Source organism: Centropristis striata, chromosome 14 (genome assembly GCF_030273125.1).
Source record: "Centropristis striata isolate RG_2023a ecotype Rhode Island chromosome 14, C.striata_1.0, whole genome shotgun sequence".
NCBI classification, from domain to species: Eukaryota; Metazoa; Chordata; class Actinopteri; order Perciformes; family Serranidae; genus Centropristis; species Centropristis striata.
In genome coordinates, this window is record NC_081530.1 from 21,233,018 (window position 1) to 21,257,312 (window position 24,295).

The 24,295-nt window shown below is 38.6% G+C and overlaps 1 protein-coding gene across 1 annotated transcript; it reads left to right on the plus strand.

Moving 5' to 3' along the window:
* On the plus strand, nt 1–23,830 carry skic2 (SKI2 subunit of superkiller complex). The gene is made up of 29 exons (XM_059350552.1): nt 1–69; nt 412–530; nt 1,514–1,635; nt 2,115–2,232; nt 2,826–2,940; nt 3,064–3,138; nt 3,240–3,293; nt 3,955–4,118; nt 4,479–4,634; nt 4,805–4,950; nt 6,240–6,386; nt 6,474–6,558; nt 7,052–7,158; nt 7,251–7,397; nt 7,478–7,574; nt 8,237–8,449; nt 9,143–9,253; nt 9,328–9,439; nt 9,899–10,017; nt 11,496–11,627; nt 12,293–12,430; nt 12,502–12,606; nt 14,310–14,448; nt 14,578–14,704; nt 15,591–15,801; nt 17,485–17,595; nt 18,790–19,008; nt 20,012–20,152; nt 23,409–23,830. Exons 1-29 carry the CDS (start codon nt 57–59, stop codon nt 23,607–23,609), a joined length of 3,744 nt encoding a protein of 1,247 aa, XP_059206535.1. The 5' UTR covers nt 1–56; the 3' UTR covers nt 23,610–23,830.
* Nucleotides 23,831–24,295: the final 465 nt, after the last annotated feature.

Sequence of the window (24,295 nt, forward strand, 5' to 3'; positions counted from 1 at the left end):
GCAGGAGGAGGAACTAGTTTGGTGGCAACTTTTAGCTTTCACTTGGGAGTGGAGACATGGAGAGAATAAGTAAGTTGTTGCCTTTTAATTGTGTAGCCTTCGTGCATATTTACATTAATATACAAACGTGATTAATGTCACTAAAACTGCTCTCTGGAGTCGCTTGTGTGATGATGTGGCTCAGAGCTGTCAATCAGAGCTCCATTCAGCAGCCTCATGGCTTATTTATTATATTTAGCTAATTGATCAGAGGCTACATTTTGGTCTAATCAGTTTGTCTTGAACACTTAGAAACAATAAAATAGTTAGATTATGATTGTCGTGTATTGAGCGTGTCTTCCTGCCTGTATGTGAACTGGCTCCATTGTGTTTTTGGTCCATTCAGACTCTTTGTGTTGTTGTTTTCTGCAGATGTGCCCCCTGCGGGCCCCGCGGACCTGCCGCTATCCCTGCTGGAGATGGGATGCTCCGGCAGGTTTGAGCTCATCACACACCCCTTGACTGACCAGCCTTTACCCCCGCAGAGCACGGTGAGTGAGCAGCAGCATGACTGTGTACATTTACTTAAGCACTGTGCAGTCAAGCACAATTTGATGCACTTAACTTTAAATACTTCTATATTCCACTACATTTCAAAGGGAAATATTGGTCTTTTTAATATAGCTTATAGCTGCTAGTCTAAAACCTATAATTCTGATAAAATATGATGCAGGGGGTACCAACGACATAAAAATAAAACTTTATTAATGATCCAGTAATGTAAAGCACTTTAAGAGGTTTTTTTTTTTTTTTACAAATCCTTCTGTTTTTGATACTTTAAGTATATCTGGCAGATACATTCTTCTACGATTCTACGAGTTTTTTAGTTTGGTTTGTTTGTATTTTCATTTTTATACTATTACTTTTTATTTTATCTTTATTCTATTTCATTTTTATTATTCTATTTTTATTACCTTAATCTGTTTGTACTCTGTGCTGCTGCAACACCTGCATTTCCCCCATGGGGGATCAATAAAGGAATATCTTATCTTAATAAGTTTATCAGTGCAGGGATTTTACTTGTAATTGTGTATTACTAATTTTACATTGTTGTTCTGTTATTTTGAATTAACTAAAGCATCTAAATGTGTCAAAACTGTACTTTTTACCAAATATTTGAGTCAATGTTACTATCAGTTAAATCTAGCTATAATAATTAATGTTGTTGTTATTGTTAAAGTGGTAATAAATAAGCATGTTTGCATGTTGCACCTTATCACATATGCATGTTTTGTTTGCAAACTATATTATTATTTTTTTTATTTAATTTGATTATTTTTGTGACATTTTGCAGATACACGGATAGATGCTTTTGAGTAGATGAAATTGGAAACTTCACCTAAAAGAGATTAGAAGAAAGTGAATACATGTACATATAAATTTAGGAATCAAACCTGAGATTTACAGGTTACATGGTATGCATCAGCTGGCTCAATAAGTTGCTGAATATCTGGTCTTATTTTTTCCTCCGCAGCTCCCTCATGGACTTCCTCCCACCAGCCTGAGCCTGGAGACCGAAGTGGAGAAACAATTTTTACGGGACGCCGCCTGGCTTCCAATACACGACACAGACTTTGCCTTCCAGAAATTTCTTAAGTATGTTTTCTTATGAAGAATATAGACCAATATGTGCTTCAGAGTCAGACAATATAAGTGGCATATTTGCATATCTGGATGTAATGGCCGTGTTTCAAAATTCAATTTTATTTCTCTGCTTTTTAGGGGGAAAATTATCTTTAAGTCTTAGAAGGGAATTAATCAAATTAGCTATTGTATGAAATCAAATATTGATGTAAACATAAATAAGATATTATTATTAAATAACTTTCGTCTACAGAAATGTAACCATTAATGTTTAAATATTTCCTCATAGAAATAATTATGAATTAATTATGAATATGAAACTAGAGACTTTAACCAATCCTGAGCAGATAAAGTAAAGACTTATGATTACAAGAATTTTTGAAAATCACTTTTGATTGATTGATTGAAGTCATTCAGTTTGTTTAAAGGGACTTTTTATGAACAATGGTTTATCTGAATAAGACATGTGAACTGTTGTGTTGTGTTCATAGGGTGACTCAGAGAGAAGTTAACGTCGACTCTCTGATCAACTGCTCTCCGTCCGCTCTTCACTCCGGTCTCTCTGTTGTCAGAGATCCGACCACAGGCATGCTGCTGGACTTCACAGAGGTAACACACCAACCCAGTCGGCCTACTGCACTGTTATTAGTTTAAATGTTTAATTATAAAGGATAATGTCATCTACAGCTGAAGTCATTCATTTTATCTGTTTGTCAATCGACAGAATATTAACAGCCAACATTTCTGATGTTTGAGCAATCACTTTAGTCATTTTTACTGGAATTTTTAAAGCATTAAAATATACAAAACACAAATTTACTTACCCCGGTATTTGTTTTCTTTCTTTAATTTGTTCCATGGTAGTAAACTGAATATGTTTTGGTTATTTTGGGCAAAAATGACACATAAAATAAATAAACAATTTATAAACAATAAATACATTTTGATGAAATATCACAATTTTTAGCTTAGATTTGGTTTATTTTTCCTGATGGAAGTTTTTGTCATACATGATATGTTTAAAGACTGTCGGATATTTGAAAAGGTGTCGACATTTTGTATTTTTACAGTTTTAGCCCATGATAAAGTGTGTTATTACTGCATTTTTTTTTTATCCACTGGCCTGTTGTAGGGTTCAGACAGTTTAAACAAAGTAAAGGTTAATTATTTTGGGGTCTGTTTTGTTTTTCATTCACCTTTAGGTGTTACTGGAGAACACCGGCCTCTCAGCGAAGAACTCTCTGTCATTACAACGTCAGCCTGGACCTCCTTCTGAGAGCCTCAGAGGAAGCAACACCAACTTCCCCTTCCTCCCCGGTGAGATACATTCATTCAAAACATTTTCTCTTCAGTAAAATATGAAGTCTTCATTTAGCTGCAAGTGAGGTGTTTTAATTTTAACATCTAACAATTTGGTTGTTGTGATGTTGATCTTCACAGGAGGAATGGAAGAGCTGAATCTGGATCAAATCATGAAGAAATCTGAGCTGGAGGAGGACATAGACTTTGAGAAAGGTGATTTTTAAATTTTCACCTGCAGTGTTATTAAATGATGATGAGACTTCTGTTGCCATTTCAACTCTTTATTGATGAATTTTCTCTTTTTTTCCCCTCAGATTTACTCAGAGTCGCACCTGGACTCAAAGCTGGGATGGACTTCACGGACAAAGGTTAGATAATAATAATAATAATAATAATAATAGTAATAATAGTAATAATAATAAACTTTGTTTCTATAGTGCCTTTTAGAATCACAGTTACAAGGTGCTGAACAAAATACAATACCATACAATATATGTGCAAAGATTAACAAATGTAAAAGAAATTAAATTAAATTAAAAAAGAAAAAGAAATAAAACAAGTCCAAATCAAAAATAATATACTTACAATATATTTGCAGAGATTAAAAAAATAATAATAATAATTTAATAAAAAAGAAAATTAAATAGAAATAAAACAAGACAAAATAAAAAGTATACATACAATATATGTGCAAAGATTAAAAAAATGTAACTAAATAAAAACAATTTAAAAAGAAAATTAAAAAGAAATAAAACAAGACATAAATTAGTATAGTATAGACAGATGGTGCCTTGCCTATACCTTGATTGTTTGCTTTTATTCTTCCTGTAAGTCGCTTTGGATAAAAGCGTCTGCTAAATGACTAAATGTAAAATGTAAATGATGCGATAAGATAGAGAGTGTACGATCATGTCAATTATAGAAACATAAAACAAAGTGTAAAAGAACAGCGTTAAAACTTTTTTTTTCCAGTGCCAAACAATCCTACAGGTGTCAAAAGATAATTTTGTATGATTTTGTATCCTAAAGATGCCAAGGTTGCAAAGGCGGAGGTCAACCTCATGTCCCTGCTGTCGACCCTGGATGACATCACTGATCTGCAGCCTGAAGCTGCGGAGAAAGAGGAAGGCAAAGGAAGCGCAGAAGCTCCAAAACTACCCAGAACAAACAGCCTGGAGGACCTGGGAATCAAGGTGCTGCAGTTTGATTGTTTATTACAGTACATGAAGTGCATTTTACCTCCTCTCTTACATGATCATTAACACTTGAATGTTCAGCTATGAATAAGATACATTTGACTTATACAATTAGTGTTCATTAAACATGTTTGCATGATGAGAATAAAGTGTGGAAATATATGTGTGATATGATTCATGGTTGTCTTTCCCTGCAGATATTCTATATGTAAAAAAAATGATGCAGTGTGAGTCATTTTGCAAAGTGAAAATCAATCACAGTGTAATGCAGTTCTGCCTTGTCCCAAACCACAGCAGCACTGTAATGGATACAGTCTGAACTTTAACTGTTTCTCCTCCTCCTCTTCTTGTCTTCAGGATGTTGTGTCATCCTCGACTCCCTCTGAGAAAGGAAAAAATGAGAAATCAAAGCCGAAAGAAAACCCAGAGGAAAGCAAGAAATGGGCCATCCCCGTCAACATAACTTCACCCTGCGATGATTTCTATAAACGCGTCCCAAACCCGGCTTTCAAGGTTGGTATTCAAGAAATCACCCAGTCAAAGAAATGTGAAATGTTGTCTGTTTTTGTAAATATGCAACACTTCCGTCTGTGTTTCTCTGTATATGTGATGAATCATCACATGAAAATCTGCTGAGCGTCCTGTAATAACTGGTGTCTGTTTCTCTGCCCGCTCGGCTCCAGTGGCCGTTTGAGCTGGACGTCTTCCAGAAACAGGCTGTGCTGCGGCTGGAGGCTCACGACTCCGTGTTTGTCGCCGCACACACATCAGCTGGCAAAACAGTGGTGGCCGAATACGCCATCGCCCTCTCACAGAAACACATGACAAGGTGTGTGTTTGTTGGTATAAATCAATTTCCCTCCTGCCCTTGCTGTGTGTGTGTGTGTGTCTGTGTGTGTCTGTGTGTGTCTGTGTGTGTCTGTGTGTGTCTGTGTGTGTGTGTGTGTGTGTGTGTGTGTGTGTGTGTGTCTGTGTGTGTGTGGGCGCAGAGCTCTGCAGCGAGCTAAATGCAGTTCAGAAAAGTAGAAGGAAGCAGTTTGTGTTTGAAGTTTTTACTGGATGTTTTGGAAAGAGATAAAAAGATAAAGAGCTTGGAGAATTTTCTTAACTCCCAGAGGAGGAGGTAATTAATTAACTGACTAAATCAGAGATATGACGTGAGGTCCATTGTGAAGTGAGCAGGCTTGTGTTCTAGTGATCAAGACATCTGGATCCTTGTGGCTTATTGGGGATAATTTTGCCTTTTAATTTCTACTCTTTTTAAATAATTTGCCTGTATCGATGCATACAGCATTAATTTTGGTGAAGGTATGAGTTGTTGCTTTGGCTCCTATAATAAGTCTAAAAGAACCTATGTAGCCAAATTCAAAGGACAAAAATGCCCCCATTTAAACCAAAATCAATGTCTCTTATCATTGACATATCCCAAACTGTAAAAAAAATTGTATAGTATGTAGTATACAGAACATCATTTCATTTTTGTGTCGGTTTTTTTGCATTGAAAAAACAACAACACAAAAATCTAATTAGTAGTATGAAGGCAAACGGGCATTTAAGGGTTAAAACTTTTGTCTGAATATTTGGTAGTTACAATCAGGACTGACGTTTCTTAAAAATGTAAGTGAAAAATAATATTAATATGCAGTATTTATTATAGCAGTTTTAGATAAATTTGTTTTCTAAGATAACAAGTGGGATTTTTTTAAAATTAAAATTCAGAAAAAAATTATGTTTTCCCCATTAAAAAAACAAGAGTGTCATTATGTAAACAAATTGACATTTAAAGGATTAAAATTCTGAAAAAAATATTAATATTTGTTAGTTATGATCAGGATATTGGTTATAAAGTGAGGCTTTCTTAATAGCTTTTTTCAAGCTCTGATGTAGAAATGAACAATTTCAGCTCATCATAATTTAATATCTGTTTATATTTGTCATTCTGAAGTGCTCATCTTTGTTGTTATAATTGTTTACTACATAAAGATTTGACGTTTTTTTTTAAACACCAACAATAAGGAATTTAGTACATAATAAGCAGGGCTCTCATATCTTTCCTCATTTATATATTGTTTTTACTGATTTTTACTCTGTTCTTCTTTCTGTTCTGGTGTTTTAAAGGACCATCTACACATCTCCTATCAAAGCTTTGTCCAATCAGAAGTTCAGAGACTTTAAAAACACTTTTGGAGACGTCGGACTGCTGACGGGGGACGTCCAGATCAGCCCCGAATCTTCATGTCTCATCATGACCACTGAGATCCTCCGGTACTCAAGCCTTTAGTTTTAAGATATTAAATTCATGTTTTTAATGAAACCAAAATAACTTTTACACCTTCTCTCGCGCTCTTTCAGGTCAATGCTCTACAACGGCTCTGAGGTCATCAGAGACTTGGAGTGGGTGATCTTTGACGAGGTTCACTACATCAACGACGCTGAGGTCAGCTTTCTGTGTCTTTAAGTTATCCAATTCCACTGTTGAATTCAAGATAGATAGATAGAGAGATAGATTACTTTATTCATCCCCGAAGGGAAATTCGGTTGTCACAGCAGTCCAGTATTCAAGTACGATAAAATACAATAAAATACAATAGAATAAAATACTGAGGTAGCATAAATAAAAACAACAATAGAAAAAAAACACAGAATAGAACAAGGACACTTAAGAAGTTAAAAAAAAAGCAGATCAGTTGGTAGGTTGGCAAGATGATGGTAATTATACTGATGATATGATGGCAACAATGCTATAGTGACTAGACAGTATATAATAATAATAGTACAGTATATAATATAATATGTAATAATAAATAGTAACAATATAAAATAAAATAAAAATAAATAAAATAATTATAAATAAAATAATATGATATATAATATATAAATATATAATAGTAATAATAATAATAAGAGTAACACGCACTGTTTTTCCTCAGAGAGGGGTGGTGTGGGAGGAGGTTTTGATCATGCTCCCCGATCACGTCAGCATCATTCTCCTGAGCGCCACGGTGCCAAACGCTCTGGAGTTTAGCGAGTGGATCGGGTAGGTGCACTCAATATCAAAGAGTCACAATAAGAGCCAAGCTTTTAATTGCTTTTATGCATCTTTTAGGCATTGTTTTTTTTTTCTCTTAGCCGTATAAAGAAGAAGCACATTTACGTGATCAGCACCATGAAGAGACCCGTTCCTCTGGAGCATTACCTGTACACAGGAAACAGCACCAAGACTCAGAAAGAGTTGTTCCTGCTGATCGATGCTGCAGGAAACTTCCTCACGAAAGGGTACGAAGGGGAAGCTGCTGTGGATTTGTTGTTAGTTTTAGAAGCTTTTTCTCTTAAAGTAAGGTGTGTTTGTTGTTCAGGTACTACGCAGCAGTCGATGCCAAGAAGGAGCGCACCAGCAAACACGCCCAGTCATTCGGCACGAAAGGCACTTCTCACAACACCACAGCCAGCCAGGTAACTCTTTTATTCTCCTTTGATTTAACTCGAACAACATCTTTTTGCTTCATGTTCACTGCACTTTATTTATACTAATTAAACTATTTGCACTACCTACTGGTATCTGCTGCTGGAAAAAAAACACAACAAAAACCCAAACCCTATTGTATTATTGATATGACTTTTACATATATAACTGTACATATCAAGGTTATAATTGTTTTGGATTTTTCAATAGTTTTAGTTTTAATTTCGTTGTGATTTTTTCTTTCTCTTTCTTCAACGTTTTTTTAGAGTGAGTTTGCTAGTTTTAATTAGTTTTTATTTTTTGGAAAATGCTTAGTTTTAGTTTAGTTTTTATTAGCTTTAGTGTTCATTTTAGTTTTTTTGTAATGGGGTATTTGTTGGGTGCGAGATTAAAAAAAGTCACAATTAATGTTGCCTTTATTTCCTTATCCATCTCAGCCCCAATAAATTTATTAAGTCATAAAACCAGATAGATGAAATAGATTTCATATCAACCAAAGGGTTTACATATAAAATGGTGGACAAAGACTAAAACAGAGAACATTTTCATATAGGTTTAGTTAGTTTTAGATAGCAATGACAATCAAGTTAAATCTAATCTAATCTAAACCTAAAAATGTTCTCATCTCTTTTTTGTATTTCTTCCCCCGCAGGATCGGTCGGTGTGGCTCACTCTCCTGCACTACCTGTCCCAGCGGCAGCAGACGCCGGTGGTTGCGTTCACCTTCTCCCGGACACGCTGTGACGACAACGCCCGCTCGCTGGACTCCATGGACATGACCACCTCCGTAGAGAAGGCCGAGATCCACTCGTTCTTCCAGAAGAGCCTCAGTCGCCTCCGGGGAGGAGACCGGCAGCTGCCGCAGGTAAAGAACGGACGGCTTTGGATTTCTTTTCCTCAGGGTTTTTATTATTAAAGGCAGCATCTTGAAGAGATGAGGGATTTCTTAATTAAAAGCAGCTACAAGGAACTTTAAATTTGTGTTGGTTTTGGCGCCCCCTGTGGACAAGAGCGGTAATGTTCCTATCAGCTTGAAGATCTTGATCTGGCAAGCGTGCATTTTTTGTTTTGGAAGCAAGTGAAACAAAGACAGAAACTGTTTGCAGGATGTATATTATTTTGATGAGGTAATGTATCTATTTGTGGCTATGTAAGATTAAGATCTGTAACTTTTTTTATGACGAAAAGATTTGTAACCATAACCATAACCATAACCTCAAAATATAACAACATTTAATAAAACTCTATAAAGAAAAACATCCTCTTGCTTCCTATTAAGTGGTTCAAAAACTACTCGCTGACAAATTTTCCTGATAAAATGTAAAAAAGGCTCTTACTCTAATTGCAGAAATCATTTTATCTGATTTAACTGTGAATCTGACCTGAAAAAAGGCATTAGCAATTACAAATCTTCCCGCTGATGGTCTCGTTCTGCTTCTGTAGGTCATATTGAGGCATCTGTGTTAAATTGAGGCTGTTTCCTAACCAATTGAAAAGTCTTTGTAGCTGCTTTACCAATGAAGTCAACCCCAATAACACTTTTAAATGCCTTGTTCAGATCTTGGTCATGAGGGACCTGTTGAAGAGGGGAATAGCCGTCCATCACAGTGGCATCCTGCCGATACTGAAGGAGGTCATCGAGATGCTTTTCTCTCGAGGTCTCGTGAAGGTGAGTCCGAATGCTTCTTTAACTCTTTAATAGTTTTTTACTGATGGTTTAAACAATACTCCTGCATCTCCCAGGTGCTGTTTGCCACCGAGACGTTTGCGATGGGAGTGAACATGCCGGCCAGGACCGTAGTGTTCGACAGCATCAGGAAACACGACGGGACCGGCTTCAGAAACCTGCTGCCAGGTCTGTCTGTCTGTCTGTCTGTCTGTCTGTCTGTCTGTCTGTCTGTCTGTCTGTCTCTCTCGCTCTCTATCTCTATATCTCTTTGTATTGTGTTATGTATTTATTGTTTGTGCAGCACTTTGGAAACCTTGTGTTTGCTAAAATTGTGCCATATAAATAAAGGGGATTGGATTGGATTGGATATGTCTCTGTCTGTCTGTCTCTGTCGTCTGTCTGTCTCTGTCTGTCTGTCTGTCTGTCTGTCTGTCTCTTTTCTGTCTCTCTCTCTCTCTGTCTGTCTCTCACTATCTCTCTGTATGTCTGTCTGTCTGTCTGTCTCTCTCTCTCTCTGCGTTTCCTGTCTTTCATCTGAACCAACATTTCTGATGCTCTTTCATCTCCGAGGATGAATCAAAGTTGCGGGAAAAAACAACGGGATTTTTCTTTTGTCATCCCTTTTAATGTTTGGAACTTTTCCAGGCGAGTATATTCAGATGGCGGGACGAGCAGGCCGCAGAGGACTGGACGCCACCGGCACTGTCATCATTCTGTGTAAAGCTGGAGTTCACGAGATGGCAGATCTGCACGTCATGATGCTGGTGAGGCCCCCCACCTGCATCACGAGTTTATATATCACTCTGTGTTAAATCTCCTTCTGCAGGTCAGTTTGACAGGATGTGTTTAATCTCTCGAAGCTGAGCCTCCTGTTTTTTCTGGCCGCATTTCAAAGGAAGGTGTTGCACGCCGGGTTATTCATTTAACATTTAAAAGCACGGCTGAGTGGGCTATTTCAGATCACTTTCAGGAGAGGAAAGCTTTGATTTTGAGGTGCTCTTCAACAAAAATAATTCTCCTTCATCTCTAATCGGAGCTTTATCTTCTTGAATGTTAATGTTTAAATATGAATAGTTGTTTGTTTTTTTTACCTTAAACAGCTGGTGCTCTTTTTTCTCCAGTCATTTTATACCAAAATGTATGTTGATTTTGCGCCCTTCTTCGTATCTGACTCATCTGACTGACTTTCGGGCTTTTTAGTTTTAAAAATGCAGGTGTGAAACCTTCCAAATAACTGAACAAAAAGAGGTTGTCCTGCTCCAGATCCAACTGAACCATGTTTTTAGTGTAAAAACAATGTAGTAGTTCAGGCTTTCAAGCAGGAAAAAGAACTAATTAATCTGTTAATTCATTTCTCTCCATACATTCAATCTGCAAAACAAAGCCATCGGCCAATGTCAGATGGACGCCTCCAAACTAATCATAAAGTTAAAGAAAACGCGGCTCTTGTCAGTGATGACGATGGGATATAATTGGAAATGTGTAGTTCTATGGTGCGCTCATATAATTGCAATGTGAATCAAAACTTGTAATTTTTCTTATTACAACTCATAATTTTCTCATCTCTGTTTTGTTTTTTCTACATTTTGGGTTCTCAAATCTCAAATTTGTTATGTTAAGCAACGTTAAGTACCTTTTTAAAAGTGCTTTAAAAATCTAATGTATTATTATTATTATTATTATTATTATTATTATTATTAATAAAACGTATTGGATCAAATTTATACAATTTTTAAAAATGCAAAAATGGGTTCAGACTCTCAGTAGTAAAAGGGAATTTCACTAATTGTTTTGTTGTTTAACATAGATTTTTATTGATTTTTTTCAGCATTACTAAGAACATTTTTCAAAAAGTGCCCTTACATTCTCAGCAATTACAAAAAAATCAAATAACAATACAATAAAGGGTTAAAAATAATAATAATAATAATAAATATCTCCAGGCACTCCTATCTCTTTACTACCTCTTCTTTTTTACCGCCAAATTCTTCCTCTTTTGGCTCCTTCCTTCAGACCCAGAAGGTAATTCTGTAGTTTTAATATATACCCAGCATCATAGAAAAGCAGCAGGTAAAATTCAAATAAAAGAATGCATGGCATTAAAGGATAAGTTTAATTGATATTCAATGTTTTTATTTGTGTCAGTAAATCCTGTGTTGATCCTGGAAATCCTGTCTTTATTAATGGTTACATGTCCAAAAATCGTACCATTTTTGAAAATCTTCTTCTCGGTCTGTCTCAGGGTAAACCGACCACCCTCCAGTCTCAGTTCAGACTGACGTACACGATGATCCTCAACCTGCTGCGAGTCGAAGCTCTGCGTGTGACCGACATGATGAGGAGGAGCTTCTCTGAGAGCCACAGGGACACTCAGGTAACGTGCACTTGCACGTTTTCAGTATAAATGCCATACTGTACACATAAGGTTCATCATAAAACAGTAAATTTAAGTAAACAACATCCTGCTTGTAGGAGCCAATATTATGTTAAAGAAAGTCGAGATTTTTATTGTAGATTACAGCATATTTGATATTGGTTTTGGTTGTGTTATGACATTATTGCCTTTTATTGCATTGTTGTCAAATTTACCACAGCACCTGAGGTAGGCGCTGCTAATGCGCATTGCATTATTCTGAAAGACTTGCTAAAAGGTAAAAACGTGGATTAGCAGAGTGCTAGGAGGTACAGGGAAAAAAGGTTTTTTGACCGTCACTTTCAGATGTTACCGTTACTTCGTGATGTTGTGGACCATTGTGAAAACCAAGAGAAGCTTGGAATGATGTGTGTATTAATGGAAATACCTGGATTCAGCAACAAGAAATAAAACAACGAAACTACGACCTGACTCTCCGGTGGTTTGTGAGTAGTTAAGGAACACAAAACAGTAACATACGAGTCGAGCCAGCTGTACCAGCCTACTGCTAATAAATCAAGTTGCTTTAGACTTAAGATCTACGTCTGAGTCAAGAAAGACCAACAAGTGTGCTATAAAATCTCTCTACTTCCTCTCTTCTTCTCCTCCTCTTCCTCCGGCTGCAGGCTCATGAGAAGAGGATCAGCCACCTGAAGCAGTCGTTGTCGTCTCTGCCTGTTCTTGACACAGACGGCCAGCTGTCCGACCTGTTGCCTTACTACCACACTGTAACGGAGCTACGAACAACCACAGAGGCCCTCCAGGTAAAAACACACTTAAACTGCATATAAACACAAAAAAATGCATCATGTTAATCTTCTGTGTCTGGTTCCAGCGTGCTGTTCTGGAGTCGGTCAACGGGCTGAAAGCGCTGTCTGTGGGTCGAGTCGTGGTGGTGAACAACAAGCAGCATCTCAACGCGCTGGGAGTTATTTTACAGGTGTGTGTGTGGGTGTGTGTGTGTGTGTGGGTGGGTGTGTGTGTTTGTGTGCGTGTGTTAATGTGTGTTTTTGATGCAGCAGATGAAGACATGAACACTCCCTAATACTCCTCACATTGCACCTAAACCATCGTGTCTTAATTGCTTTAAAAAATCCTGCAAAGTGAAAATGTAGTAGACAGCTGTAGTAAGCCCGCCGTGCCAAATCCAAGCCTGATATTACATTTATTTATTTTATAGGGACACTAAAAGTTAACGTACTGTCACATTGTCTCCAGCGGGTGTAAAATAAACTGAGTAGTAAATCCCTCTTTTGCAAGGTAGGGTGGCTGCATGAAATGTTTCGCTGTTTAGTCACAAAAATAGAAAGAAGTTGCTCCGACTGTTAAATGCTGCTGGTTGTTTCTTAATAATTTAAATTTAATTCAAGGTGGCAGCCCATTGTGTGTTTTATTTCCTCCTTTAGCAAATTCTAAATGGTTATTTCTTTAGTTTTCTCCAAGATCAATAAACAATCAGAGAACTTGAACTGTAGATCGTTTGAGGGGGAGTTTAACCTGATGATGAAGTTTTACTTCTTAAAGTCCGACAGTGATGGAACATTGAGCCCAACGTGTCGTGATTAAAACCCCTCATGCAACTCTCGGTGGTTTGTGGTTGTACTAATTGCATTTATTCTGTGCTTAAAAAGTGTTTTAAGTTACCAACAGTGTGCAGAATTTGTGAGGTGGGCATTAGGGCTGTCATTTTCTTTTCCAAAATCAAGTTCAAACAAATCCAGAGTAAAAAGACAATTATTCATAATGCAGGGCAAGTGTTATTTTGAATTTGATCACATCATTAATATTATTCTAACCTTTATTTAACCAGGGGAAAATATCCCATTGAGGTTAAGAACCTGTTTTTCAAGGGAGACCTGGCCAAGATAGGCAGCAGCAAATAAGAAAAGAGTTACAAAATTACACAGTTAAAACACAAACCAAGGACAAACAAAAAAGTAAAAATTATAACATTTACAAAGAGATTATGAAAAACACATACAAGTTATGGAATCGTCCTCAAGTACTCTCAGTTTAGATTTAACTCTGCTAGTTTCCAGTCATTCTGTAACTTATTCCGTGCAAAAGGTGCAGAGTGGACAAAAGCTTGTTTACCCAATTTAGTAAGGGCATATGGAACAGAAAGCAACAAAAGATCATGAGAACAGACAAAGAATGAGGAACAACACTTCTCTGAGCAATTCAGTCAGTCAAAATTATATTACTTTTGTAGTAATACTGCTGTGGACATCTCCAAATGCCATTCCCAACCCTTGTCTGATGTTAATTTTAATGAAACTTCTAATTAAAGTCCAGCACAAAGATGAGAAACATACAGTAGAGACAAAAAATAAATGTGTTCTGCACAGCAAATTAAGCAAATACGATGTTTTTAGTCTCTAAACATAATAGATTAATTTAAAACTATGTAAATCAGTTCATTAGACAGCCAGTAGAGCTCAGTGATGTGTGGGTGTGGAGATTATCTCAGCATGCAGTGGGCAAACGGCAAAAATTAAGATGGATTAAGCAGATTATCAATCAAAGTCATGCAGACCTGCAGACTGTGGGAGGAAAGTGGAGCACTCAGAGGAAAAACCCACACACAGAAAAAAAAAATCTTCCCGATTCCTTCATCCTTCTCCTGTTTTCTCTCCTCGTCAGGTGTCCAACGACTCTGTGAATCGCACCTTCACAGCTCTTATCATCTGTGAGAAAGGCAACGAGGAAGTAGAAGGGAAAGGAAACAACAACAACGATGCGTTTCCTCACCTCTACAACACGGCGCTCTTCATACCCGAAGGTTGGTGGTCAGACACACTAATACAGACACACATACTCTGTTTTCTGTCTTTCTCTGTCTTCTGTCATTATTTCCACCCATTGAAGTATAAGCATGCATGAGGTTTCCTTTCCTTTTGTTTTTTTTCAGGCCCTTGCAGCCACACAGTGCAGAAGTTGAAGCTTCAGGATGTTTCAGCCATCACAGTGAAAACCCTCAAAGTGATTCCAGATAGAATCATTGACAACTACAACAAGAGGCAACAGCCACGATTCAGGTCAGAGAGAGAGAGAGAGAGAGAGAGAGATGTCTTTATTGAGGAAGTTTTGGGGTCTCATTGGCCTCTAACACCCTATTAATACTGTATTCTTTTTAATTAATACTGAATACTTTTGTATTCTATGTATTCTCAGAGATCCGAATAATTGCCTCCTGAAAACCAAATTCAACCTTTGCTGCTTTCACTTCACTGCATAATGTAGAAGCATAATTTAAAGGCACCATGTAGAGTTTTGTCTGCTAGTTGGTAGCGAAAAGGCCCAAAAAACATAGTATGCACCAACAAAGGTTGTGAAGAAGATTTCTAGCTAGTTGACATCGATATATATATATATATATATATATATATGTATATAAATATACATTAAAAGTCACTTCAAAGTCCAACAAATACAAGGCAGCTTTGCAAAACAAAAAAAGAAGAAAAAAAGAAACAAATTAGTCCTTAAAAAAAGAAAAGTGAATAGATGCAACACTACACTCTCTTTTAATCTGGAGATCATTTCAATCATTACATTTTAAGCTGTTATAAAATGTTTAGACTGAATGGTTGACAAAGGCTTTATTTAACAATATAAAGTATCTATAAATCTATACATGATGCTATAAATCTACATATACAGTGATGTATAAGTAGAGTTATTCTGCCGGTATTATTTTCTGGAAATGATATTTGGAGTTTTACAATTTTTTTCCCCTTTTAACCATCTAAGTGTTTATTATTTATTGTTGTGTTTATTTGACTGTTTTGGGTGATTTATTCTCAATTATGTAGCCGATATCACAAAAAGTAAACTGTTTAATTATGTGTCTATGTCTCTGACCGCTCTGGTTATCTTCACTCACTTTTTAATCTTTTTCATCGTCTCCCTCTCGTCCTCCAGACTCGACCCTCCCGGCCAAGCCATCTCCACGGCAACTCAGGAGCTCCTGCGATTGGCCGAGGCCAACCCCAGTGGCATGGCGAGCCTCGACCCCGTGAACGACCTGCAGCTGAAGAGCGTCGACGTGGTGGAGGGCTCCATGCGGCTGCGTGTGCTGCAGGAGAGCCTCAGGGAGTTCAACTGCATCCACTCGCCCACGTTCGCAGAGCAGGTGTGTGTGTGGGTGTGTGTGTGTGTGTGTGTGTGTGTGTGTGTGTGTGTGTGTGTCTTTTTAAGGGGGGCCACTACAGGTGAATAGGGTAATTTTTTAAACCTATTGATATCACCTATTGATGAAACTTTCCCAGTTTGTTATTTACGTGAAGACAATAATTTTTTGCATTACAGTTTTTTTTAAATTGTATGTGTAGATATGCAAATGAGGCGTTAACCCATAAGATATGCACTCATTTGCACATATTTCCAAATTACATTGGATAAAGCAAATTTCAGAGATATTATTTTATTCTATATATATATATTATATTAAAAAAATTACAAAATAAAACTGGGGTATCTTCTTTTATCATTTCATAAATAAGAAATTACTGTGAAAAGCCATTAAAAAATACATTTTTGTCATTTTTTTGGGAACAAAATGTTATATAAATCAAGACATAAATGAGGAACACCTCTGTAAAAACCTTCAGATTATAGTTAGGAATAAAACTGGTAAGTTTGGGGGATGTACGTGTAGCTGAAGTTGAGATTTATGGCTCAGAGCACGAGAAAAAACTCATTTTTACAAAACGACCTTTAAGGTTTCTCAAATTTTTTTACTGTAAATGACAAAACACAATATAGTGTGCATGCTGCAATAGAACGCCAACTTTTAGTGAATTCAGGAGAAATCTACAGGCACAAATGGATCTAATGTAGTCAAATACACACTTAAATGTTGGATGTTTTCTTTCCACTATTCCGAAAGAAGACATGTTATCGGAGAAAAATAGCCCAAATCCTCAAAATTGACCAAAGAAATTTGTGGTTTATTCATGGGACTTATTTATGTTTCTGAGATGCTCTGTGCAGATGAACAACGAGGCGAGTGATTCATTTCGCAGTTTGCTTAATAAAGACATCAAATTCTTTTGTGCAGCCGTTGCATATTTATGCAGCTAATTAACATCATACCATTACATAAGACACTCAACAATTGGCCCCCCTCTGATGCCTCCTCTCATTTCTCCCGTTTCATCCCCGGCGTCACTCTCCTTTCATCCTTCCATCATTTTTTCTTCCAGTTTCTCAATAATAACATCAAACTCCACCACAGGATTCTTTTTGCTTTCGTGTTTGTGTGTCCTGTCTTCCTGGCAGCGTCGTTGAGGAGATAAGATTTGAGAATCTGAGCCGGCTGTTTCTATAATTACCCATATAGGCTCGTAGCTCATCGCTGTCTCACATTCACAGTGTGTCGTTTGAGCCATCACACACACACACACACACACACACACACACACACACACACACACACACACACACACACACACACGAGAGCTTTCTCATTACTTTCCAAGATAACAAGCTTTTACTCGCTGTATCACTGTCTCCTCTCATCGCTGTAGATTCACTCTTTCTTGTCTTTATGAAGCATTGTGGGTATTATAAAGTGATGGTTCATGCAGTAGGCAAACTGTTTGTATGCAGTAATAGGCCTCAGTGGATTTATGTAACAGATTCTGTCAATGAGAGCACAATAGGAAAAACGTTTTCCTCTCTTGTTTTTTGAAATCAGGTCAAATGCTGCAGTGCCGCTGTAGTATACTCCAGTTAAGTAACCAGTGTGTGTGTGTGTGTGTGTGTGTGTGTGTGTGTGTGTCTGTGTGTGTCTGTGTCTGTGTGTGTGTGTCAGTTTGTGCGGGTTAAGGAGAGGATGAGTGTGCAGGAGGAGCTGGACATGCTGCTGTTCCTGGTGTCGGACCAGTCTCTGTCTCTGCTGCCTGAATACCACCAGAGGATCAAGGTTTGGATCAGATGTTTTGACTCGCTGTCCTGACCCGTTTCTGTCAGGGTGCTTCTTTTATTCTTCAAAATAAGGTCACTTTCCACTCCTGAAGAGGGGGCTTGTTATTTAGCAAATTGAAAATAGAACTTGTGTCATATCTCTGTGATAGTTATAGGTTGTTGTTTTTTTAAAGCATTTGCATTTAGACCTTTAGCCTCTTAAAACACAGTTAGAGGAAAAAAGCTTTTTGTCTGTTTGAACTGATGTAGTTTAGATGGTGTTTTAGTCTCATGCTAAACAAACACATTTTCAGAAATTGAATATGTTGCCTTTAAATTAAAATATTTTTGGTCTAACCCAGACCGAGCCCAGGCCAGGCCAACCCTTTTATTGAGACTCCTGATGAGGTTACAGTTGGGGCTGCATTAAAACATATTTTTATTGTTGAAATAATCCAGCAATTGTTTGTTAAACTAATCATTTTGGCCTTGAAATAACAGAAAGTTATGTAAATGTCCCTGTTGGAATCACAGCCCTGATGTCTTTAAAATAGATACAGGCAAAAATTATATGATGGCATAACAGTATACCCTCACTTAAAAGGGGGGAAAAAACAATTGACTAAGTGTACATCAAAATACATAAAATAACCATAGATGAAGCAAAACCTTAATAGAATTCCATCAGTAATGGAAAAAAAGATTTTTAATTTAAATAGATATTCAAAAGAATATTTAAATTATTGTTTTTAAATTGCTTGTTGACTCTCATAAACAGCCCAAACCTTGGGTTGTTCCCATGGCAAAACATTTTCATCTATCACTTATTATCTATCTACTTAATATATTAAAGGCATAAAAATCTACCTAAAATAACAAGAATAGACACAAAAACATACAGTCTAAAATCCAACAATATTCGCTTTTCTATGAATGAAAGCAAGGACCAGGAAATGACTCACAAGCCACAAAATATTGAGAAACCTTGTCCTAGATATTTAATCATACTGTAAAGTTGTAAAGCTGTCGTGGCATGACCATATTTTTGTGATACAAATAGTTGTTTTTTATGAGTGAATTGAGGAAATTATGATTCAGTCTGGCCTTCTGGTTTTGTTGCCATTCTAAAGAAGAGTATTTTAACTGAGCGCAGCCTGATTGATCGTGAACAAAACACTCAGAGGTTTATTTTCCCCTCCGCTCTGCCTTCTAGGTGCTTCAGTCCCTCCAGTACGTGGACAGCAGCGGGGCGGTGCAGCTGAAAGGCCGCGTGGCCTGTCAGATCAGCAGCCACGAGCTGCTGCTCACCGAGCTGCTGTTCGAGAACGTCCTGAGCCCGCTGGCGCCCGAGGAGAGCGCCGCCCTGCTGTCCTGTCTGGTGTTCCAGCAGAACACGCAGGTGGAGCCGCACATCACCAACACGCTGCAGGAGGTGAGGAGGAAGAGGAAAGATATTAAAGGGATCATTTGGATGTTTTTAAGTGGGGTTATATTTTTGAAATAACAAAAACAACTATCACTTTAACCCCCCGCTGTTTTGTGGGTCAAACTGACCCATTTCTAAGTTTAAAAATCTTTAAAAAATAATTAAAAGTATTTTTTCATATAAAAAAATTTAAATTAAAATGTAAAATAAATAAATAAATAATGTTTACTTCATGTAAAAACGTTGTATTTTATATGGTGGTCTTTCCAATGTACATCAAAAAAAAGTTTTAACATGCATTTCATTTCACGATCTGTGAGAGGTTAAGAACACCATGGCACTAAATATTGTGTTAAATGGTTAGTAATTGAGTTATTAATGAAATATAAACAATGTTTATTGGGATTTTTTGGTTTTTGACACTTTTGGATAATTAAAGATGTCCCGAGTCAAATTAACCCACAAACATTATTGCTGTTCCTGAGAAACGAACATAACAGGAGGGTTAAAGCTCCAGTTATGATGTGTGTGTACTGACATACTGTACTGACTTCATATCCTCCAAGGTTGACTCACACACACACACACACACACACACACACACACACACATTCTCACCATCACACTGCACATCCTCTCCCTGCAGAAAGGACAATAAGGGCACTTCACCTGACTCATCCCTCTGACCAGTTAATTCACTCGTCTGTCTCTGTCAAATTCGCCTCCGCTGTGTCAGTTTGTGCCGTTAAACAGCCGCTGATACATGAAAGTGCTTTATGAGAGCCTGAATTAGTGATGACCCGGGCTCTGTAGTCCTGCAATGTGAGAGCAGACACGTCACGGTACGGTTTGTACAACAGATTTTCTCGAACATCACAAAGACGCGAGAGAGCGAGACATTTAAGAGTCGCTTGTAAAAATAAAATCTCTGTCTTTCAGGCTAGTTTCTCTTTTACATCTGTTCTCCCACCTCTCTCTCTCTGTCTGTGTCTCCGTATTTTCCTCTCAGGGCATCGACCGGGTTCTGTCAGTGGCCAAGCGCATCGGAGAGCTGCAGAGGGATTGTGGGATACCACAGACAGCGGAGGAGTTTGTCGGACAGTTCAAGTTTGGCCTGACGGAGGTGGTTTACTGCTGGGCCAGAGGCATGGTGAGGCTTCACTGTGACTGTTGTTATATTTAGTTTTGACTCTGTTAACCCATTTAGGCCTAAAACGCCTGGAAAAAATGCCTGTAAAGCCTATGGGCGATTTTAAAATAACCCCCTTAAACCTGAAGTTTTTCTGGAAATTCAACAGAAGTGTGAAAGCCTACTAAATAATAGATTTTTCAGCCTCTGTTGCAGATAGAAATGAAATTCAAAAAGTATTTGAGAACTTATACCTGTTATATCTGAGCTCCCTCTGCTATAGTCGTCTTCCGCCATGATTTCAAAGTTCTGGAAAAGTCCCATGTTGCATTGTGACACTCCCACATGTATTCTGATGAATTTCATTGGCCAAGAGACCGAAAATAGGTGGAAAAAACTACAAATACTACAAAACGACATATCTGCTTTCCCGGCTTTAATGGTAGAAATGTTGTAATGCTTTCCCGGCTTAAATGGGTTAACACCTGGTATCTCTGGATCTCAACCAAGTCTTAGTATTAGAGAGGCTAATGCTGTATTCCAGACAACTCAGAAGTTGAACATTTTCAACCTCCTATTAGGAAAAAGTACCATTTTGCTACTTAAAGTCGAGCAATGTCTCGTTGCTCGTGTGAGTTTATCCCGCTATGAAACATACAGGCATCGTAGCTTCAGCAGAGAGAAAGTTATTAAGTTACTTACACCAGGGGTTCCCAAACTTTTCCATGCCAAGGCCCCCCAAATAGCATTAGCTTCTGGCCGGGGACCCCCAAACCCACCGACAATGCTACAAAAAAACGAGTCCTCCACGGCAGGGCTGTTGGTCTTCTCCTTTGGTCTTTTTGTTGTCAAAAACCTGTCCATTTTGCGCTAGCTAGCTACACGCTAGCTTGAGGAGCAGAGCAGCTTGATAACAACGGTCTACACAGATTATGATGTCGTCATGCCGAATTTGCAGCTGAACTTGAGAATCCGACGATTACGGCAGTTTACGTATTGTACGGTTCAGGACAAATGGTTATTAAAAAAATAAAATAAAAAAATAAAAAATAATTTGTTTTTGATTTTTTAAATTTTTTTTTCTCATCTTCCCTCCAATTTTCTGAGGCCCCCCTAGCGCCCCCTGGCGGCCCCCCAGGGGGCCGCGGCCCCCACTTTGAAAACCACTGACTTACACAACTTAAGGGTGTGTTGTCTTTCTAATTTTGTATTTTCACAGTTTATACTTCAACAGGTTTACAACAAACTGCAACTTTCTTGACTTAAATGTCAATTCAAAAGATAATGATATGTGTAATTCATGGGACAGTTCAAACGGGCTAAAAAAATATTTGTTTCTCCCCTTTAATTGCTGCACACATATTTTTTACACAGTAAGGTCCCATGGTGGTCCACTGGAAGGAGGAGAAGAGTTAAACACTATTCTTTAAAAAAAAAAAAAAAGACTGCCAAAGTAGTTTGAAAGATCAACTAATTCAGCCTCTTTCTGCCTTCTCATGCAAGCTTGTAAAAGTTACTGCGGACAACTTTTGATCTGAGAAATATCCTGTTTGCTGCCAGCTCTGCCCACCTATTTTTTTTATTTTGAGGCCTGATATCAATGCATGCAGAATCCAACAAACAAAAACACCAATAATGAGTTCATGCATCAAAGGCCATTAATCAGATAATGTATTCAAATTAAAGCTGCAACTAAAGATTGTTTCAGAGACCTGTTTAAAAATGGCCATGATAGTTCTTCCCTGTTTTCAGCATTATTCCTTCCCGTAAAATGCATTATAAGAGATTTTTACTTTGTTTAAATTGCTTTTTCTTAAACCGTATTAAAGATCGAAGCTTGAGTTGATATTTATGTTGTCTGTTTATTATATATTTATATATTACCTTGAATGGTTTTATAGTTTAAAATACTTTCCATCAGATTTTGCTTGATGTAAAGATACTTTCTGACAGAATATGTTCTTCTCTTTTCCTGGTTATGTTGCATCATTCATGTCACATCTCACCTTCTCTGAAACCTGTCCTCCTATCTCACTCCTCCTCCTGTCTCACTCCTCCTCCTGTCTCACTCCTCCTCCTATCTCACTCCTCCTCCTGTCTCACTCCTCCTCCTGTCTCACTCCTCCTCCTGTCTCACTCCTCCTCCTATCTCACTCCTCCTCCTGTCTCACTCCTCCTCCTATCTAACTCCTCCTCCTCCTATCTCACTCCTCCTGCTGTCTCACTCCTCCTCTTATCTCACTCCTCCTGCTGTCTCACTCCTCCTCCTGTCTCACTCCCCTCCTATCTCACTCCTCCTGCTGTCTCACTCCTCCTCCTATCTCACTCCTCCTCCTATCTCACTCCTCCTGCTGTCTCACTGCTCCTTCTGTCTCACTCCTCCTCCTCCTATCTCACTCCTCCTGCTGTCTCACTCCTCCTCCTGTCTCACTCCTCCTCCTCCTATCTCACTCCTCCTGCTGTCTCACTCCTCCTGCTGTCTCACTCCTCCTCCTGTCTCACTCCTCCTGCTGTCTCACTCCTCCTCCTGTTTCACTCCTTCTCCTCCTATCTCACTCCTCCTCCTGTCTCACTCTTCCTACTCCTATCTCACTGCTCCTCCTATCTCACTCTCATCCTCCTGTCTCCCTCTTCCTCCTGTCTCACTCCTCCTGTCTCACTCCATCTCCTGTCTCACTCCTCTTGTTGTCTAACTCCGCCTCCTATCTCACTCCCCCTACTGTCTCACTCCTATTGTTGTCTGACTCCTCCTACTATCGCACTCCTCCTCCTGTCTCACTCCTCCTCTTGTCTCACTCCTCCTCTTGCCTCACTCCTCCTGTCTCCCTCCTCCTCCTGTCTCACTCCTCCCCCGTCTCCTCCACCTGTCTTACTCCTCCACCTGTCTCACTCCTCCTGCCTCACTCCTCCTCCTGTGTCACTCCTCCTCCTGTCTCCCTCCTCCCCCTGTCTCCTCCACCTGTCTTACTCCTCCACCTGTCTTACTCCTCCACCTGTCTCACTCCTCCTGCCTCACTCCTCCTCCTGTCTCACTCCTCCTTCTACGTCTCCCTCCTCCTCCTGCCTCACTCCTCCTCCTGCCTCACTCCTCCTCTTGTCTCACTCCTCCTCCTCTTGTCTCACTCCTACTCCTGCCTCAATCCTCCTTCTGTCTCGCCCCTCTTCCTGTCTCCCTCCTCCTCATGTCTCCTCCTCCCGTCTCGCTACTCCTCCTGTTTCCCATTTCCTGCTGTCTCACTCCTCCTCTTGTCTCACTCCTCCTCCTGTCTCCCCACAGCCGTTTGCAGAGATCGCCCTGCTGACAGACGTGCAGGAGGGCACGGTGGTGCGCTGCATCCAGCGCCTGGACGAGGTGCTGAAGGAGGTGCGACAGGCCGCCCGCATCGTGGGAGACTCCGTCCTCGGGAGCAAGATGGAGAAGGCCTCGCTGGCCATCCGCAGGGACATCGTCTTCACCGCCTCCCTGTACACCCACTGAGAGGAGGAGAGCGAGAGAGAGTGTCTCTTTGTGTGAAAGGTGTGAGAAAGACGGAGCTCCATGTGGGCGAGGTAAAGAGAAGTGAACACGTGCTGTATGTGCCTACAAAACACGTTGATGTTTACATGATTTTAACCAACAGACCAAAGTACAGACTGTGGGAGTGAACATGAAATCTGCCTTGTAATTTATTGTACAGTAATAAAAAAATCTGTATTCAACACACATGATGTTGGTTTGTCTCCGATATCTATACTAGAGATTTAACTTCCATTTGAAGACTACATTTAGTATGATAAGGAAAAATACCAAAACATTTGTTCTGATCACAACACAAATCACACTTTTTTCAATAGTTAAAGTCAGAATATTTTGAATAATGAAGAAAAAAATAATGTGTTTATCAAATGTTTTCCTTATATGTGCATATCCCTGATATTCAACATGTTTTGAGTCCATAAATACAAAATATTTGTTTGTGCTCATCAAATTCTACATTTTGTCTTTGGGCACAAGGTACTACTGTTCTTCCAGAATTTTATTGGAATCTTCTGCAAAACAGCAGTCTCATGTGCCTGTAGTATGATAAGAAAACTTATTTTCAGCCAAATGGTTTAACAGATTTTGATCCACTCATTATCAGTGTATTCTGGCTGTGTTGACACCCTGTAAACCCAATGAGTCTC